Here is a 15,491-nt window from a genome sequence, read left to right as displayed (position 1 = left end):
GGAGCTGGGCAAGGTGGGACTGTCCCCTCTGCCCATCTCTCCAGGAGCATCTTGCAACCTCCCATGGCCTGCTCAGGCCCCACCTGGAGTGTTGTGTCCAGTTCTGGGCTCCCTGGGATCAAACAGCCAGGGATCTCCTGGAGAGAGTCCAGAGGAGGGACAGAGATGCTGAAGGGCCTGGAGCATCTCCCCTGGGAGGAAAGGCTGAGGGAGCTGGGGCTGTTCAGCCTGGAGAGAAGAAGACTAAGGGGGGATCTTATTAATGTTTATCAATATATGAAGGATGGGCTGCAGGGGAAAATGGGCAGCCCCTTTTCAGTGTCTGTGGGGACAGGACAAGGGGTGATGGGCTCAAGTTGGAGCACAGGGAGTTCCACACCAACATGGGGAAGAACTTTTCCCCAGTGAGGGTGCCAGAGCCCTGGGACAGGCTGCTCAGGGGGTGTGGAGTCTCCTTCTCTGGAGAGATTCCAGCCCCATCTGGACACCAACCTGTGTGCCCTGTCCCAGGGACCCTGCTTTGGCAGGGGGTTGGACCCCATGAGCTCTCCAGGTCCCTTCCAACCCCTGGGATTCTGTGACTCTATGATAATGATGTTGATCCAAGCAGGCTGGGGGCTGCCCCAGAGCAGAGCTCTGCCCAGGGGGTGCACAGGCTGGGGACACCACCATGCTGATGGGTGCCACCCCCTGCAGAGGTGGGATGCTCCATGTCCCTGCGCCAGTCGCCCATTCCCACCCCCTCCTCCCACTCCAGCAGCCCTGGCCAATGGCTGGGGTGCCCCACGCGTCAGCCCAAGCTCTCATCCTCTTAATCCACCCAGTTCCCTCTGGGTTAATCCTGGCTGAGCTGTGCTGGGGGCTGGCTGGGGCCATGGCCACACACCCCCCTCTGCCCCCCAACCTCCGCCGCGGCCTGGCAGCCGTCAGCAGCTCCCTCTTCATCAACAACAAGACACGGGACAGTGGCACTGCCCACACCTACCCCCCAGGTACAGTCAGTGGGGCAAAGGGCTGTGGAGAGGGGGTGGGGGGGGGTTTTGCTGTTGCTTCATCCCTGCAAGCCTGCTCAGCACAGCACCCAAAGGGTCCCAGCACCCACCCACAGCCAAGGGGGAGCAGAAACAAGTGTGTTTTGCTGCCAAGAAATAGGTGTTCTTGCTGCACCCTGGCTGCTGCTCTCCCCTCCATGGGCAGAGGGTCCTGCTGGGCAGAGTGGCCCCACAGGGTGCTTGGCACCCCTGCCCACTGTGCCTGCCCTGCCCTGCCCAGCCCAGGAGGTGTTGTCCAGCCTGCCCCTGCAGATGATGCTCTACTTCAACGTCTGGTACTTCCCAGTCTGGTGCCTGGCTGAGGGGGTGATGCTGCAGCTGAAGGTACTGTCCTGTGGGGAGAGGGTGGGGGGGTGAGCCTGTCCTAGCCCCCACCTCCCTGGGCATGGGGAGGAGAGGGGAGCCTCTTCACAGGTAGCAGGTCCTGTGTGTGTTGTGTGTGTGTCCCTTCCCACCCCCCCAAAAAATGCCCTGTACCCCAAAATTGCTTGGTGCTGGCTCCCAGAAACAGAACTCACAAGAAAAATCCCTGGACCTTCCAGGCAGGGAAGGTTTAACTGGGAGGGCAGAGTGGGCAGGGGCTGGGTGGAAATGTCACTAACTGGGTGGGAGTGGGAGACCATGGGGCACTGGGAGCTGGGGACAGGGTGCAGGGGCTGGAGCTGGGCACAGGGGCTGGGGACAGGGTGCAGGGGCTGGAGCTGGGCACAGGGGCTGGAGTTGGGCACAGGGGCTGGGGACAGGGTGCAGGGGCTGGGGACAGGGTGCAGGGGCTGGAGTTGGGCACAGGGGCTGGAGCTGGGCACAGGGGCTGGAGTTGGGCACAGGGGCTGGGGACAGGGTACAGGGGCTGGAGCTGGGCACAGGGGCTGGAGTTGGGCACAGGGGCTGGAGCTGGGCACAGGGGCTGGGGACAGGGTGCAGGGGCTGGAGCTGGGCACAGGGGCTGGAGCTGGGCACAGGGGCTGGGGACAGGGTGCAGGGGCTGGAGTTGGGCACAGGGGCTGGAGCTGGGCACAGGGGCTGGGGACAGGGTGCAGGGGCTGGAGCTGGGCACAGGGGCTGGCTGGACAAGGCTGTGCCCCCCTTACAGTTCCACCTGCTGCCCTGGCACTACCAGTTCCTGGTGGTCGCTGCCTTCCTCATCCTCTCGCTGGCTGAAGGCTCCCGCCTCTACCTGGGCTACGTGGGGAACCTGCAGGAGAAGGTGAAGGGACATCCCTCTGCCATGGCCACAAGTACCTGTGCTCAGTGAGGGACATTCCTGCTGGGGCTGCTGGATGGCCCCTCACCCAGGCCTTGGGGGGCTGGCACCACCCCCCCCTCCTGGAGTCCTGCCTGGGCAGGGGAAGTGCAGGTGTGGGCAGGGCACAGAGGGGCTGCACTCGCCCTCCTGCTGCATCCCCCTGTGCTGGGAGGGGAAGGGGGGGATGCTCCAGCACCCACTCCCATGGATACAGCTCCCTGGGGCAGGCAGCACAGCCCCTGCCAGGAGCTCCTGAGGAAAAAGAGGCTCCTCCCATCCCACTGCTGGTCTCTGCTCCCACAGGTACCCGAGCTGGCTGGGTTCCTCCTCCTCTCCTTCCTGATCCAGCTGCCCCTGCTGCTCTTCCTGCTGACAGACAGCCAGGTCATCCGTGTGCCGCTGGAGCTGGCCATGCACAGCCTTCTCCTGGCCTTCCTCACTGCAGAGATGGGAGCTGCTTTCCTTGCACTGAGGACCATGAGCAGGCAGCTGGTGGCCCAGTTCTACCTGCAGGAGTTCAAGGAGGGTGGGGGGGGGGCAGCTGGCCAGGGCAGGGGGGCAGGGGGGTGAGGGGTGATGCTGCAGGACCCCTCCACCCCAGTCAGGCAGGGAGCATTAAACGGTGCTCAGACCCCTCCCTGCACCCTCCACACTGTGTTTCTGAGCTGGGCAGGGTGTGGGGGGGTGTTCCTGGAGCATCCCCTGGGTTTGGACCCTGCCCTACCCCAACCCAACAGAGCCTGGCACAGGGGGAAAGCAGCAGTTCAGAGCCTGAAGCGCTCCAGGGCTGCACTTGCCCTCACTGAGCATCAGCCCTGGCAGGAGGCAGGAGGCACCGTTGCTTTCTGAACAGCTTTTATTTCACTGCAGCCCCGTTTTCCACGGGGGAATCCAGCCCCACAGCCAGCTGGAGCAGGAAGCAGCACCAAGTGCTTTAAAGCCTCTGGTGGCCAAGCAATAGCCAGCTGCTTGCCAGCTCTGCCTGCTCCCCAGCTGGGCAGCACTGGGAGCTGCTCCAGGAGCCCAGAGCTTCTCCCCACACAGACACTGCCCCAAGGCAGGCAGACCCTGACCCCAGCAGCCTGTACCTGAGCTGGCAGGACCAGCCCAGCTCCCCCTGAGCTGCAGCCCCTCTGCCTGGGGTGCTGGTGGTGAAGGTTCCCACCGTGCCTACGCTGCAGCCCCAGCCTCAGGGTTACCTTTAGGGGGTTTGGCCTGTGGAAAGAACAGGGGTATCTCAGTTAAGCCAGGGGCAAAGGGGACAGCTGGGGCAGGTGGTGCTGCCCTGCTCAGCCCCACGTGGCTGGAGTCACTGTGGGAGACTGACAGTGCCCCAACAGTTTGAGATTGGGTGTTTCTGTCCACCCCAGTGCAGCACTGGGGCAGGTCACCAGTTCACCAGGAGCTGAGGGTCTCTGTCCCCAGGGCTTTGTAAGACTTGCCAGATAAAGCTGGAGATGGACCCACACTGGGGCTGGCACCAGGGCCTCCCAGCACACACACCCTGCACCACCACAGTGGGCACAGTGCACAGGCAGGACCCTGCCACCAAACCACAGCACCCACACAGCTCCAGGACACACACTGGGCAGCTCACTCCAGCCCCCAGCTCCCTGGAGCAGCCCTTTCCTTACCTCCTCAAACTTCTCCTTCCAGTAGAAGTCAGCCTTTGCATCCAGGTAGAGCAGAACCAGGTCACAGAGCACTGTGGCCTGCAGACAGACAGACAGACAGACAGACAGACAGCAGGGCAGTCAGCAGGGAAACTGCCTGCAGGAGCAGCAGCCCCTCTGCCCTGTCACCCACACTGCCCTGATCCAGACCCCAGAGTGAGGAGGGCAGCAGCCTGGTCTGCCTCTGGCTCAGCCCACCCTGGTCCTCTCTGACCTGGCCCCTGTTCCCACTGCCTGACCCCACAGAGCTGGTGTGATCATCCACATGGCCACGGGGCACAGGCTGCTCCAGCTGGGAAGGGAGTGGGACAAGCACTTTTGGGAGGAAAGGAGGGGCTGGTGAGGCTCCCCATTGCTCTGCTGAAGGGGAAGAGCCACAGAAGTGGTGGAGAAGACACTCTCCCTTCAGCTGGAGAAGCAGAGGGGCTCTGTCCAGTGGCCACCAGCACCAAGGGGGGTCCCTGGGCCAGCAGTGGTGCCACTGCTGCTGAGCACAAGGAGGAAAACCAAGAGCCCAACCCCCTGGCCAGACCATCTGCCCTCCCAGGCTGGCAGGCACCAGGGAAGCCTTGCAGCCAGGCAAGGGGAAACACAGGGGAGCAGCAAACCCCAACCCCCAGAGAGAGAGAGAAGGAGAGTGTCTGGAGTACTCACAGCACCCAAGAGGGCGATGCCACTGCCCAGGCTCACAGCAGCAGGAACTATGCTGAACTTCCCAGCCTGGTGAGAAACAGAGGGTGTGGAGAGCAGTGGGAGGGCTGTGGGGAAGGGCTGGGCAGTGGGCTTCAAGCTGGGGAAGGGATGGAGGGGATGGAAGCAGCTTCTCTCTGTCTGGCTGTAGGGACAGGACTGGAAAGCCAAAGGGACTGAGGCAGCTGGTGACATGGTGGTAGCAGAGGGTACAGGGACCACCTGCTCCTTGGGGTGCAGCAGGAGCCCCCTGCTTGCTGCAGGACCCAGCAGCTGCCCCCACAGACCTCTGTGCCAGCAAACACAGCCCTGGTGTGGTGTGTCCCTCTCTGCTCACGAGGCTGGGATCCCTGAGGAAAGATGGTTTGGGGGTTCCTGTCTCTCTCCTACTCCACATCTCCCAGACCTGGTCATAGAATCCCAGAATCCCAGCCTGGGCTGGGTTGGGAGGGACCCCAAGGGTCACAGAGCTCCAACCCCCTGCCACAGGCAGGGACACCAACCTCCAGGCCTGGAGCTACACAAGGTTGCCCAGGGCCCCATCCAACCTGGCCTTGGACACCCCCAGGGATGGGGCACCCACCCCCTCTCTGGGCAGCCTGTTCCAGCAGATCAAGAGGACACCTCTGAGGTCTCATCACCCAGGAGTGGTGACCCCAGCCCACACCAGTGGAATGGCTGTGTGGGGACACAGATGAGCTGGGGACACCTCTTGAGGTGACCAGCTGTGGGAAAGGGCTGCACCTTGCAGTGTTTCTCAGTGATGCTGCACAGAGCAGCATCAGCCACAATCACACCCCGAGGCTACAATTAATCAAGAAGGGATTCATTGTCCAGGTAAAGCAAAGTTCAGGTTGATCTTTGCCAGGATACTCCCACCACAAGACCCTCAGAGATGTCCAGGGGCACTCTGCCTGGATAAGCTCACCTTGCCTAGAGGTCCCAGCACTCCTCAGCACCCTGCTCAGGGCACGACCAAGAACTTGGCTCTTCAAATGGGAGAGATGACTTAGTTTATGGTCCTTGCTCTGCTTGGAAAACTCTGGAAGCAGGTGAAGAGCTGCTAGCAGGATGCCAGGGGGTTAGCAGGAGGAGAGAGAGCAGCAGGGGGTGGCTCCAGGGCCCCCCTGGGGCTGTGCATGCAGGGGGGTGGTACCTGGCCCTGCACAGAGATGTGGAAGCGGATCCCGTAGAGCTTCAGCAGGTTGCGGCACAGCCCGTGCTGGGGGTCCCAGTAGTAGGAGGCAGTTCTGTGGGAGACACTGGGATGCAGCTCAGAGCCATGGCAACTCTTGGGCAGGCACTGAGGGAAGCTACCACCCTGCCTCTGCCCACCCTGTGTCCCCCAGCAGGCTGGGGTGTGGATGATGCGTGGGGACCAGGGCGCTGGCATCACTCTGCACCCTGCCCAGGGGCACTGGGACTGGGCAGCTCCCAGTGGGGCCAGTTCAGGGATAGGATGAGCATGTCCCTGTCTGTGGGCAGGGGATGATTTGCACAGCCCCAGGGCAGAGGGATGAGGTGTGGGAATTACCAAGGCAGCCCAGCACTGGCAGACCCTGCACTGAGCCACCACATGCTGCTGCCCCTGCTGCTCCTGTCAGAGCATGAGCCCAGAAAACACATCTCCAGCAGCTGCTCAAGCTGCAGGCACGTGTGGCCACTGTCCCAGCACAGAATCCCAGAGTCCCAGGGGTTGGAAGGGACCTCCAGAGCTCATCAGGTCCAACCCCCTGCCAGAGCAGGGTCCCTGGGACAGGGCACACAGGGAGGTGTCCAGATGGGGCTGGAATCTCTCCAGAGAAGGAGACTCCACACCCCCTGGGCAGCCTGTCCCAGGGCTCCCTCACCCTCACTGGGGAAAAGTTCTTCCCCATGTTGCTGTGGAACTTCCTGTGCTCCAACTTGCAGCCATTGCCCCTTGTCCTGTCCCCACAGACACTGAGAAGGGGCTGCCCATCCCCCCCTGCATCCCACCCTTCAGATATTGATAAACATTAATTAGATCCCCCCTTAGTCTTCTTCTCTCCAGGCTGAACAGCCCCAGCTCACTCAGCCTTTCCTCACAGGGGAGATGCTCCAGCCCCTTCAGCATCTCTGTCCCTCCTCTGGACTCTCTCCAGGAGATCCCTGTCTGTTTGATCCCAGGGAGCCCAGAACTGGACACAACACTCCAGGTGGGGCCTGAGCAGGGCAGAGCAGAGGGGGAGGATCCCCTCCTGTGACCTGCTGCCCACACTCCTCCTGATGCCTCCCCAGGATCCCCCAGGCTCTCTCAGCATCCTCACCTGTAATTGTACCTCCTGTCCTGCAAGCTGAAGGAGTAGTGTGGCTGGCACTGGGTGGCAGGGTGATCCAGGTCACAGTTCCACTCGATGCCAACGCCGATGCTCCCCCCCTGCAAAGCACATGGTACCCCAGAAAGCACAGAGCTGCTGACTTCCCTGCTGCTCAAATGCTCACAGCTGCCCCCCCCACCCTTTCCCCACACCCTTGGGGGATGTGGAATGACCTCCCATCCTTTAACTCAACAAGTACCAGCAGTGCAAGGTCCCCAAAGGTCTCTCCAGCTGCCTCCACCATGTCCCGGACACGGAAGACGGGGCAGGAAGGGTTGAGGAGGGGGTCGTATGTGCAGCTCTTGAAATAGGTGGGGTCAGTGGTTTGCAAAGTGTTGCACCTGTAGCAGGAGAGGGAACTGTCAGAGGTGGAGGGGAGGGGGCCAGGCAGGCAGGGAACCCTGCTGCAGGGCTGCACAGCAGAGCCTCCCACTCCACTGGGGTCTGGAACCCTCCTGCTTGGGGGCAGAGGAGGGAAAAGAGCCCAGAGGCTGCACACAGCTTTAGCATCCTCTACAGCATCTCCTGTGGTCCTTCCCCTCCCAGGTCCCCTCCTGGCCTGTGTGCTTCCCCTTTACTCCCAAGCACCCTGCTCCTAGCCCAGTTTGTGGCCTGAGGGTGACAGCAGTGACAGTGCAGCCCCCCCAAGGCAGGTGTCCTGCCAGAGCCAGGCAGTGCAGCTGGGCAGCACTTCACTGTGTGACAGCTCTGTGCAGGAGCTAAAATGCACAGGGAAAGGGGTAAAACACCACCTTGGGAATGACTGGCCTTGTCCAGCTCTGCCTGCAGTGCTCCAGACAGACAGACAGGCAGGCAGACAGACAGACAGACAGACAGGCAGGCAGGCAGACAGACAGACAGACAGACAGACAGCAGCCCCTCTCCCCTTTCTCTGGGGGTTCCCCATCTCACTGCTCCTTCCAGCAAACAGGGGTGCTGCTGAAGCAGCCCATGTTCTCCTGAACATGCCTGAGCCCCACCACCCATCCAGCAGCTCCTTGGAGGCCCCAGCTGCTCAGCCCCAGCCCAGAGGTGTGAGCTGGCTTGGAGAGCATCAGACTTACTTGGAGAAGTTAAATTTGGTGAAGTGGACAGTGTTTTTTATAAAGAGAGTGAAATTCTCTGCCTCAGCCAGAAGAGGTTTCCTGGAAAAGAACCACCAAGGACCTGAAATTCTGCAGAGCAGCCAAAGCTCAGCCCTCACCCTGCATTCCACAAGGAGGAATGGACAGACAGATGGAATAAAGGCTCCTGTGTGAAGTCAACAGACCAGTAGATCAACACCAGAGGTCACCCAGAGCCCAGTCACCCCCCAGTTAGGCCCATGGTCACCCAGAGCACAGAGGGAAGGAACCAAAGCTCTCAGCACCCACTGTCCCTCCCCCCTGTGCCTTACCTGGGCAGGGTGTTGTTCTCCACAGGACACCAGCCATAGATCTCACAGGTGGAGTGGGTGACATTGAGCATCACACATTTCCCAGTTCTTATCCCTAGAAAGGAGGCAGAGCACAGGAGACATCATTCCCTGTCCCTTTGTGAAGCACCTTCCCTGCAGCTCCCCTGTGGCCTGGCCACAGCCTTCCCAAAAGCCAAACCAGAGAGACCAGCCTGTGGAACCCTGTCTTGGGAATGATGCTTCTCAGAGAGAGAAGCAGCTGCCTGCTGCTGTCAGCACCTCTCTGTCCCACACAGCCCCTCCTGCCCCTGCTGAGGATACCTGCTCCCCAAGTGGGTACACAACAAGCTGGGGTAACCCCCACACACACCCCAAACTGGCCTCCTTGAGGTGGACCAGCCTCACCAGCTGGACTCAGGGGTGTGAAGGAGACCCCAGGCTTTCTCACAGCAGGAAGAGGGGCCAGTCGTGCAGCACACCCGTTCCAGCCACAGCAGCTGGTGCTGGAGACAAAGCAAGTCCTGTATCTGCTGTGACAGCACCCTGTGCCCACTGCCTGTGTCCACAGCACCCTGTGCCCACTGCCCTGTGCCCACAGCACCCTGTGCCCACAGCACCCTGTGCCCACAGCACCCACTCCCCTGCCCTGTGCCCACATCACCCTGTGCCTGCAGTGCCCACTCCTCTGCCCTGTGCCCGCAGCACCCTGTGCCCACAGTGCCCACAGCACCCTGTGCCCACAGTGCCCTGTGCCCACAGCGCCCACTCATCTGCCCTGTGCCCACATCACCCTGTGCCCACAGCACCCTGTGCCCACAGCGCCCTGTGACTGCAGCACCCACTCCTCTGCCCTGTGCCCACAGCACCCACTCCCCTGCTCTGTGCCCAGCACCCTGTGCCCACAGCACCCTGTGTCTGCATCACCCTGTGCCCACAGCACCCTGTGCCCAGAGCACCCTGTGCCTGCAGTGCCCACTCCCCTGTCCTGTGCCCAGTGCCCTGTGCCCACATCACCCTGTGTCCACAGCACCCAGTGCCCACAGCACTCTGTGCCCAGAGCACCCACTCCTCTGCCCTGTGCCCAGTGCCCTGTGCCCACATCACCCTGTGCCCACATCACCCTGTGCCCACAGCACCCTGTGCCCACAGCACCCACTCCCCTGCCCTGTGCTGAGTGCCCTGTGCCCACAGCGCCCTGTGCCTGCAGCACCCTGTGCCCACAGCACCCACTCCTCTGCCCTGTGCCCACATCACCCTGTGCCCACAGCACCCTGTGCCTGTAGCACCCACTCCTCTGGCCATCCCTGCAGCCAAGCCTGAAGCATCTGAGATCACTTCTGCGCACGCTCCCAGATAAAGTGCTGACCCAGGGCCACTGGGCACCTCCCTGGATCCCCCACAGGAGGGGGGACAGGATCTGCTGTTGTCTATCTGTTAGGCCAGCACCCAGTACCGTTGCCATGGAGGACTGGGCTTCCCAGGGGACAGTCAGCATCTTCTGTGCACCTGGCATCAAGCAGAGAGGGGCTCTGAGGGGACAGAGAGAAGGGCTGTCACCACCCTGCCAGGCTGCCACTCACCACATCCCTGTGCTGCTCCTGGCAGGTAGACAACCCACCCACCGTGCTCAGAACCTGCCCAGGCTCCAGCCAGAGAGGAGACAGGCACTTGGGAGCTGGACCTGATGATCACTCGAGGTCCCTTCCAGCCCCTAGGACTGCAGGAGCTCTCAGGGACAATCCTCCCCTCCTGTCTCCATGCTGGGGCTGGGAATGAGCACAGTTGGGTTCCAGAGAGCCTTTCATGGCAGAGCCCACTGAGCATCTTGTAAAGCACCCCCCCAATCTCCCCAGGAAGAAGCTGCAGAGACCCCAAAGCCAGCACAACACCCGTTTCCCAGGAGATGCTGGAAGGTTCCAGCTCACCCTGCGCCCAACTGCTGGGCAGGAGCAGGACAAAGCTCCTCCCCAAACCCAGACACAAGGCTGGGTGAGGACACAGGAGTCCCAGCTCATCCCAGCAGCTCCCCAACCATCACAGGGGTCACATCAGAAACCCACCAACCCAAGGCTGGGGGTGGGGGGCTCAGAAGCCCAAAGGGAGGTGGGGAAACACCAGTAAGAGAGTCAGAAGAAGGGGGGTTGTGTCTGTCCCAGGCTGAGAGGAGCAGCTCCCTCCAGCGCTGTTGGGCTGGGTGGGTGGGGGTGTCACTGCCTCTGTGGGTATGGGAATCATTATGGGATGCAGAGGAGCATTTGGGGAACCCAACAGGATGTTTAGGGAAGGAAGCAAAGCCATGGGAAAGGGAGGGATTTGGCTGATAGGAGAAAGACAAACCCCTGGCAAACAAGGGACTGGCTGCACAGGCAGGGCTGGCTGCTCAGGACACTGGTCCAGCCAATGTCCCACAGCCCCTCAGCAGGAAGGAATCAGTGTGCTGAAGTCAGTGATGCTGTTACCAGAATCCTGAGTCCTGGGCAAGAAGGTTTCAACCCCCCTCACAGGGGAAATCAGCCTTGAAAAGCCCAAACCCAGGGCCACAAAGGTGCTCAGAGGGCTGGAGCAGCTCCCCTAAGGAGAGAGGCTGAGGGAGCTGGGCTGGGTCAGCCTGGAGAAGAGAAGGCTGTGGGGGGACCTCATTGCAGCCTCCCAGTCCCTGAAGGGACCCCAGGAACAGGAGGGGAATCAGCTTGTTAAAGGGCAGAGACTGGCAGGACAAGGGGGCTGGAGTGAAGCTGGAGGAGGGAAGGGGGAGAGGAGAGATTGGGGGGGAAGTTCTTTGCAGAGAGAGTGGTGAGGGGCTGGAAGGGGCTGCCCAGAGAGGGGGTGGGTGCCCCATCCCTGGGGGTGTCCAAGGCCAGGTTGGCTGGGGCCCTGGGCAACCTTGTGTAGCTCCAGGCCTGGAGGTTGGTGTCCCTGCCTGTGGCAGGGGGTTGGAGCTCTGTGACCCTTGGGGTCCCTCCCAACCCAGACCAGTCTGGGACTCTATGACATGTGCCAGGAGCACCTTGAGGGATGCAGGGATCTGGACTCAGGCCAAAGCTCTCATGGAGCCCTGGATTTGCACTCCCAAAGCTCTCTGCACCCCCAAAGCTCTCTGCACCACCACTGCATGTCAGCTGTGGAGGGCTCCAAAAGCTTGGGAACATCAAGAGCCACAATTTCATTCTAGGACCTTACCCAAGACCTGGAGACTTGGGAAGGGCCAGGGTGGGGTCTGAGCACACCAGCACATAGAAGAGGTTTCTGGAGAAGTGGGTGAGCTGCTGCTGGCTTCAGAAGACTTCCCCAAGGTGCTCACAGCAGAGCTCAGAGGATGCTTGGAGTCTGCAGTCTGTTCCTCCTGGGACAGGGCTGGTTTCAGATGGGGGCAGCAAAGAGGTGCTGGCATGGACAACACAGCTCTGCATCAGCACCAGGAACCTCCCTCAGGGCTGATGGGGTTGTGCTTTCTCTAGTCACAAAGAGCTGAAGAATTACTTTAATGGCTTTATTCTTAATCCTATTAGGAAGAATTGGCAATTCCCAGCCTGTGACACCAATGCAGCCATGTCCCAGGGGCCAGGACAAAATGAATGGTCCTGGAGAGCAAACTGCCAGTAGCATCACATGTGGGACAAGAAGAAGGAGGCTTCCTCAAAACCCTAACACCCCCCCCATTCCCTCAGGACATGGTCCTGCGTTGCTTGGGGCTGGGACCAGTCCCACTCCCAGGACAGCAGGGACCTCTGAGGCTCACCCAGTCCCACCCCCTGCCAAAGCAGGATGGTGTCCAGGCAGGTTTGGGATCTCCCCAGAGAAGGAGACTCCACAACCTCTCTGGGCAGCCTGTCCCTGGGCTTGGGCACCCACAGAGTGAAGAGGTTTTCCCCTCATGTTGGGATGGAGCTTCTTGTGTTCCAGTTTGCCCCTTGTCCTGTCACTGGGCAAGAGTCTGAGCACTGAGAAGAGTCTGGCCCCTTCCTCTTGACATCCACCCTTCAGAGATTTATCAGTACTGATCGGATCCCCTCTCAGTCTTCTCTTCCCCAGGCTGAACAGCCACAGCTCTCTCAGCCTTCCCCCACACCAGAGATGCTCCAGGCCCCTCATCATCCTCAGACATCCCTGGACTGTTTCCAGTAGATCCTTGTCTGCTGTGAACTGGGGAGTCCAGCCCAGGACACAGCACTTCAGATGCAGCCTCAGCAGGGCTCAGCAGAGGAGGAGAACCTCCCCAAGTCCTGCTGGCCCTGCTCTGCTCCATGTCCCCAGGTGCCACTGGCCCATGGGCCAGGAGGGCACACTGCTGGGCATGGAGAGCTGCTTGTCCTCTAGGACTGCCAGGTCCTTCTCTGCAGCACTGCCTCCTGGGGCTGGGCTTGTTCCTCCCTGGCTGCAGAACCCTGTGCTTGCCCACACTGACCTTCACTTGGTTCCTCTCTGCCCAGCAACCCAGGTCCTGCTGAACCTGCAGCCTGCTGGTGTGCCAGCCAGTCCTCCCAGTTTGGGATTGTCAGCAAGCTGGCTGGTCACTGGGGAACGTGCTGAACAGCCCAGACTGGAAACCAGCAGCATCTGGGCCTGAAGAGCTGAGCAGAGCTGGGTGTGCTACAGACCCCACAGCCTTCACCTGGACACAGCAGATACCCTGTCTGACTGGTACCAACTGGCTCTACACCTACTCTGAGCATCTTCATTAACCTGAGCATCTTCTTTAACCTGAGCATCTTCATTAACCTGAAGAGCACCTTGCAAATAGAGGCAAGCAGGTTTCCAACCACTCAAAGCACTTGGGGCCAACACTGAAGGGTCTCCCTGTGAGAAAAGCCCCAGCTCAGCCACAAATCTGAGCTCAGCACAGACAGCAGCTGCTCAAACAACCCACCCTGCACTCAAGGTGCTGCCTCCAGCCCCAGCCAGACTTCTCCCAGTCCTACCAGCACAGGGGACTTGGGCAGCCTAGAATATTCAGAACTCCCTGCTGCTGCTGCTGCTGAACCTTCCAGGCTTCCCAATGTGGGGTCACAGCCTCCAACCCCCAAACTGAGCAAGTGCTGGAGTGCAGCACAGCAAGGGGCAGAGGCTGTGACACACCACAGCACCACGATGGGCTGAGATGCTCTGCTCTCTCTGCATCCTCTGCTTGCACACTGCACAGTGAAGCATGGAGTGGTGGCAGGGACTGCCCATGAGAAGCCCCTGTGGCACACATCTCCCCCAGAGAACATTCCAGCAGCTGTCAGGACTTGAGGGGCTCTGAACATTTTGAAGAGGGATCATTAGTGCTTCTCCTCTCCCACTGCCTTTGGGCTGAGCTGGGAGAGCAGCCCAGCCCTGCAGCACAGGGCGAGCTGGGAGCCAGGACCAGGCTGGGAATGGTGCAGTGAGAGCTGCAGTGAAAGCCAGAGGGACCATCAGGACAAACAGCATTTGGCTCTGGCACAAGGTGCCCAGCAATGAGCCAGCTGAAAGGACATTTGCTTTTGCCAGCCAGGCAGGGGCCAGCCTGGGAGTGCTGAGCTCAGGAGCTGGCCCACAACCAGCCTTCCAGAGAGGATTTCTCCTCAGAAGGTATGCTGCTAAGTGATGGTTTGGCTTTGTGATCTTAATGGGTCTTTTCCAACCTTGAAGATCCTCTGAAGTGTGGCCTGACTGGGAAAGGACCCACAGCTCCTGCTGCATTCCCCCTGAACCCAGGACAATAAATGGGGAGGATGCTAGTCCTGAGGCAGAGGGTCATAAAGGACACACAACATTGATGGGATCTGGGTTAAAGCATCAGGAAAAACAGCAGAACAGGCCCTGTTTCATTGACAACCTTGATGAGGGAACAGCACCCACCCTCAGCAAGTGCTGATGATCCAGAGCTGGGAGGAGTGGCTGACACACAGGACACTGAGCTGCCATCCAGAGAGACCTGGACAGGCTGGAGAGCTGGGCAGGGAGAGACCAGATGGGGTTCAACAAAAGCAAGTGGAGAGTCTGGCACCTGGGAAGGAATAACTGCTGGAATCAGGACAGGCTGGGGGTGACCTGCTGGAGAGGAGCTCTGAGGAGAAGGACCTGGGGGTGCTGGTGGGTGACAGGGTGGCCATGAGCCAGCAGTGTGCCCTGGGGGCTGAGAGAGACAATGGGATCCTGGGGGCATCAGGAGGAGTGTGGGCAGCAGGTCACAGGAGGGGATCCTCCCCCTCTGCTCTGCCCTGCTCAGGCCCCACCTGGAGTGTTGTGTCCAGTTCTGGGCTCCCTGGGATCAAACAGACAGGGATCTCCTGGAGAGAGTCCAGAGAAGGGACAGAGATGCTGAAGGGCCTGGAGCATCTCCCCTGGGAGGAAAGGCTGAGTGAGCTGGGGCTGTTCAGGCCTTGAGAAGACTAAGGGGGGATCTAATTAAAGTTTATAATTATCTGAAGCAGGGGATGCAGGGGGAATCAGCCAGCCCCTTTTCAGTGTCTGTGGGGACAGGACAAGGGGCAATGGCTGCAAGTTGGAGCACAGGGAGTTCCACACCAACATGGGGAAGAGCTTTTCCCCAGTGAGGGTGAGGGAGCCCTGGGACAGGCTGCCCAGGGGGTGTGGAGTCTCCTTCTCTGGAGAGATTCCAGCCCTGTCTGGACACCTCCCTGTGTGACCTGTCCTAGGGAGCTGCTTTGGCAGGGGGGTTGGACCCGATGATCTCTCCAGGTCCCTTCCAACCCCTACAATTCTATGATTCTGTTCCAAGGCACCAGGAAGGCACCTCTGAAGCTCACACAGTGCCACCACCCCCTCAAGAAGGCCGGAGGGCTGGTGAGGTCCCCACACACCTTGTCCCTCCTTGTCCCTCCGAGTGATGCTCGCCCAGCAGCCCACAGCAGGACGCAGCCAGCGCAAGGGAGCAGGCAGGAGCTGCAGGACAAGCAGGGCTGGGGTGGGTTTCAGTCAACAAGCCCCCGGGTCTCCCCTCTGCCTGGGCTCTGCTGGGCTGCTGCAGAGCCTGGGGAAGCTCATCCCCCCCGCCCCCCCCAGCTCCTCACCTCGGGACAGGTGCCCTGTGCCTGTCTCAGCGTAGCGATGAAATTGGTCACCAGGAACAGCACCGCTTCCCCCTGGGAGAGGAGAGGAGAGGGGGTC

The 15,491-nt window shown here is 60.6% G+C and overlaps 2 protein-coding genes across 2 annotated transcripts in view; one reads left to right on the top strand and one right to left on the bottom strand.

The window, feature by feature from the left end:
- Positions 1-874: 874 nt before the first annotated feature.
- LOC311198334 (transmembrane protein 17B-like) lies at positions 875-3,236 on the top strand (the record flags this gene model as incomplete). Its single annotated transcript, XM_084272256.1, has 5 exons — positions 875-992; positions 1,273-1,376; positions 2,146-2,259; positions 2,602-2,824; positions 3,169-3,236. The coding sequence occupies 5 exons, from the start codon at positions 875-877 to the stop codon at positions 3,234-3,236; spliced, it is 627 nt and encodes a 208-aa protein (XP_084128382.1).
- Positions 3,237-3,468: 232 nt separating this feature from the next.
- The window catches only part of LOC311198332 (uncharacterized protein), a gene marked incomplete at both ends in the record, with an annotated part of 14,235 nt that continues 2,212 nt past the window's right edge, over positions 3,469-15,491 (bottom strand). The window contains 10 exons of the mRNA XM_084272254.1: positions 3,469-3,513; positions 3,933-4,010; positions 4,626-4,691; positions 5,818-5,911; positions 6,950-7,059; positions 7,200-7,341; positions 8,065-8,145; positions 8,397-8,490; positions 9,850-9,925; positions 15,395-15,466. Coding sequence (XP_084128380.1) covers positions 3,469-3,513; positions 3,933-4,010; positions 4,626-4,691; positions 5,818-5,911; positions 6,950-7,059; positions 7,200-7,341; positions 8,065-8,145; positions 8,397-8,490; positions 9,850-9,925; positions 15,395-15,466 — 858 coding nt within the window. The remainder of the gene's footprint in view (positions 3,514-3,932; positions 4,011-4,625; positions 4,692-5,817; positions 5,912-6,949; positions 7,060-7,199; positions 7,342-8,064; positions 8,146-8,396; positions 8,491-9,849; positions 9,926-15,394; positions 15,467-15,491) is intronic.

The sequence above is a fragment of the Gallinula chloropus genome, assembly GCF_964237585.1.
Source record: "Gallinula chloropus genome assembly, chromosome: 17".
NCBI lineage: Eukaryota > Metazoa > Chordata > Aves > Gruiformes > Rallidae > Gallinula > Gallinula chloropus.
Note: the sequence above shows the minus strand (reverse complement) of the source record. Positions and strands in the feature narration are given on the sequence as shown.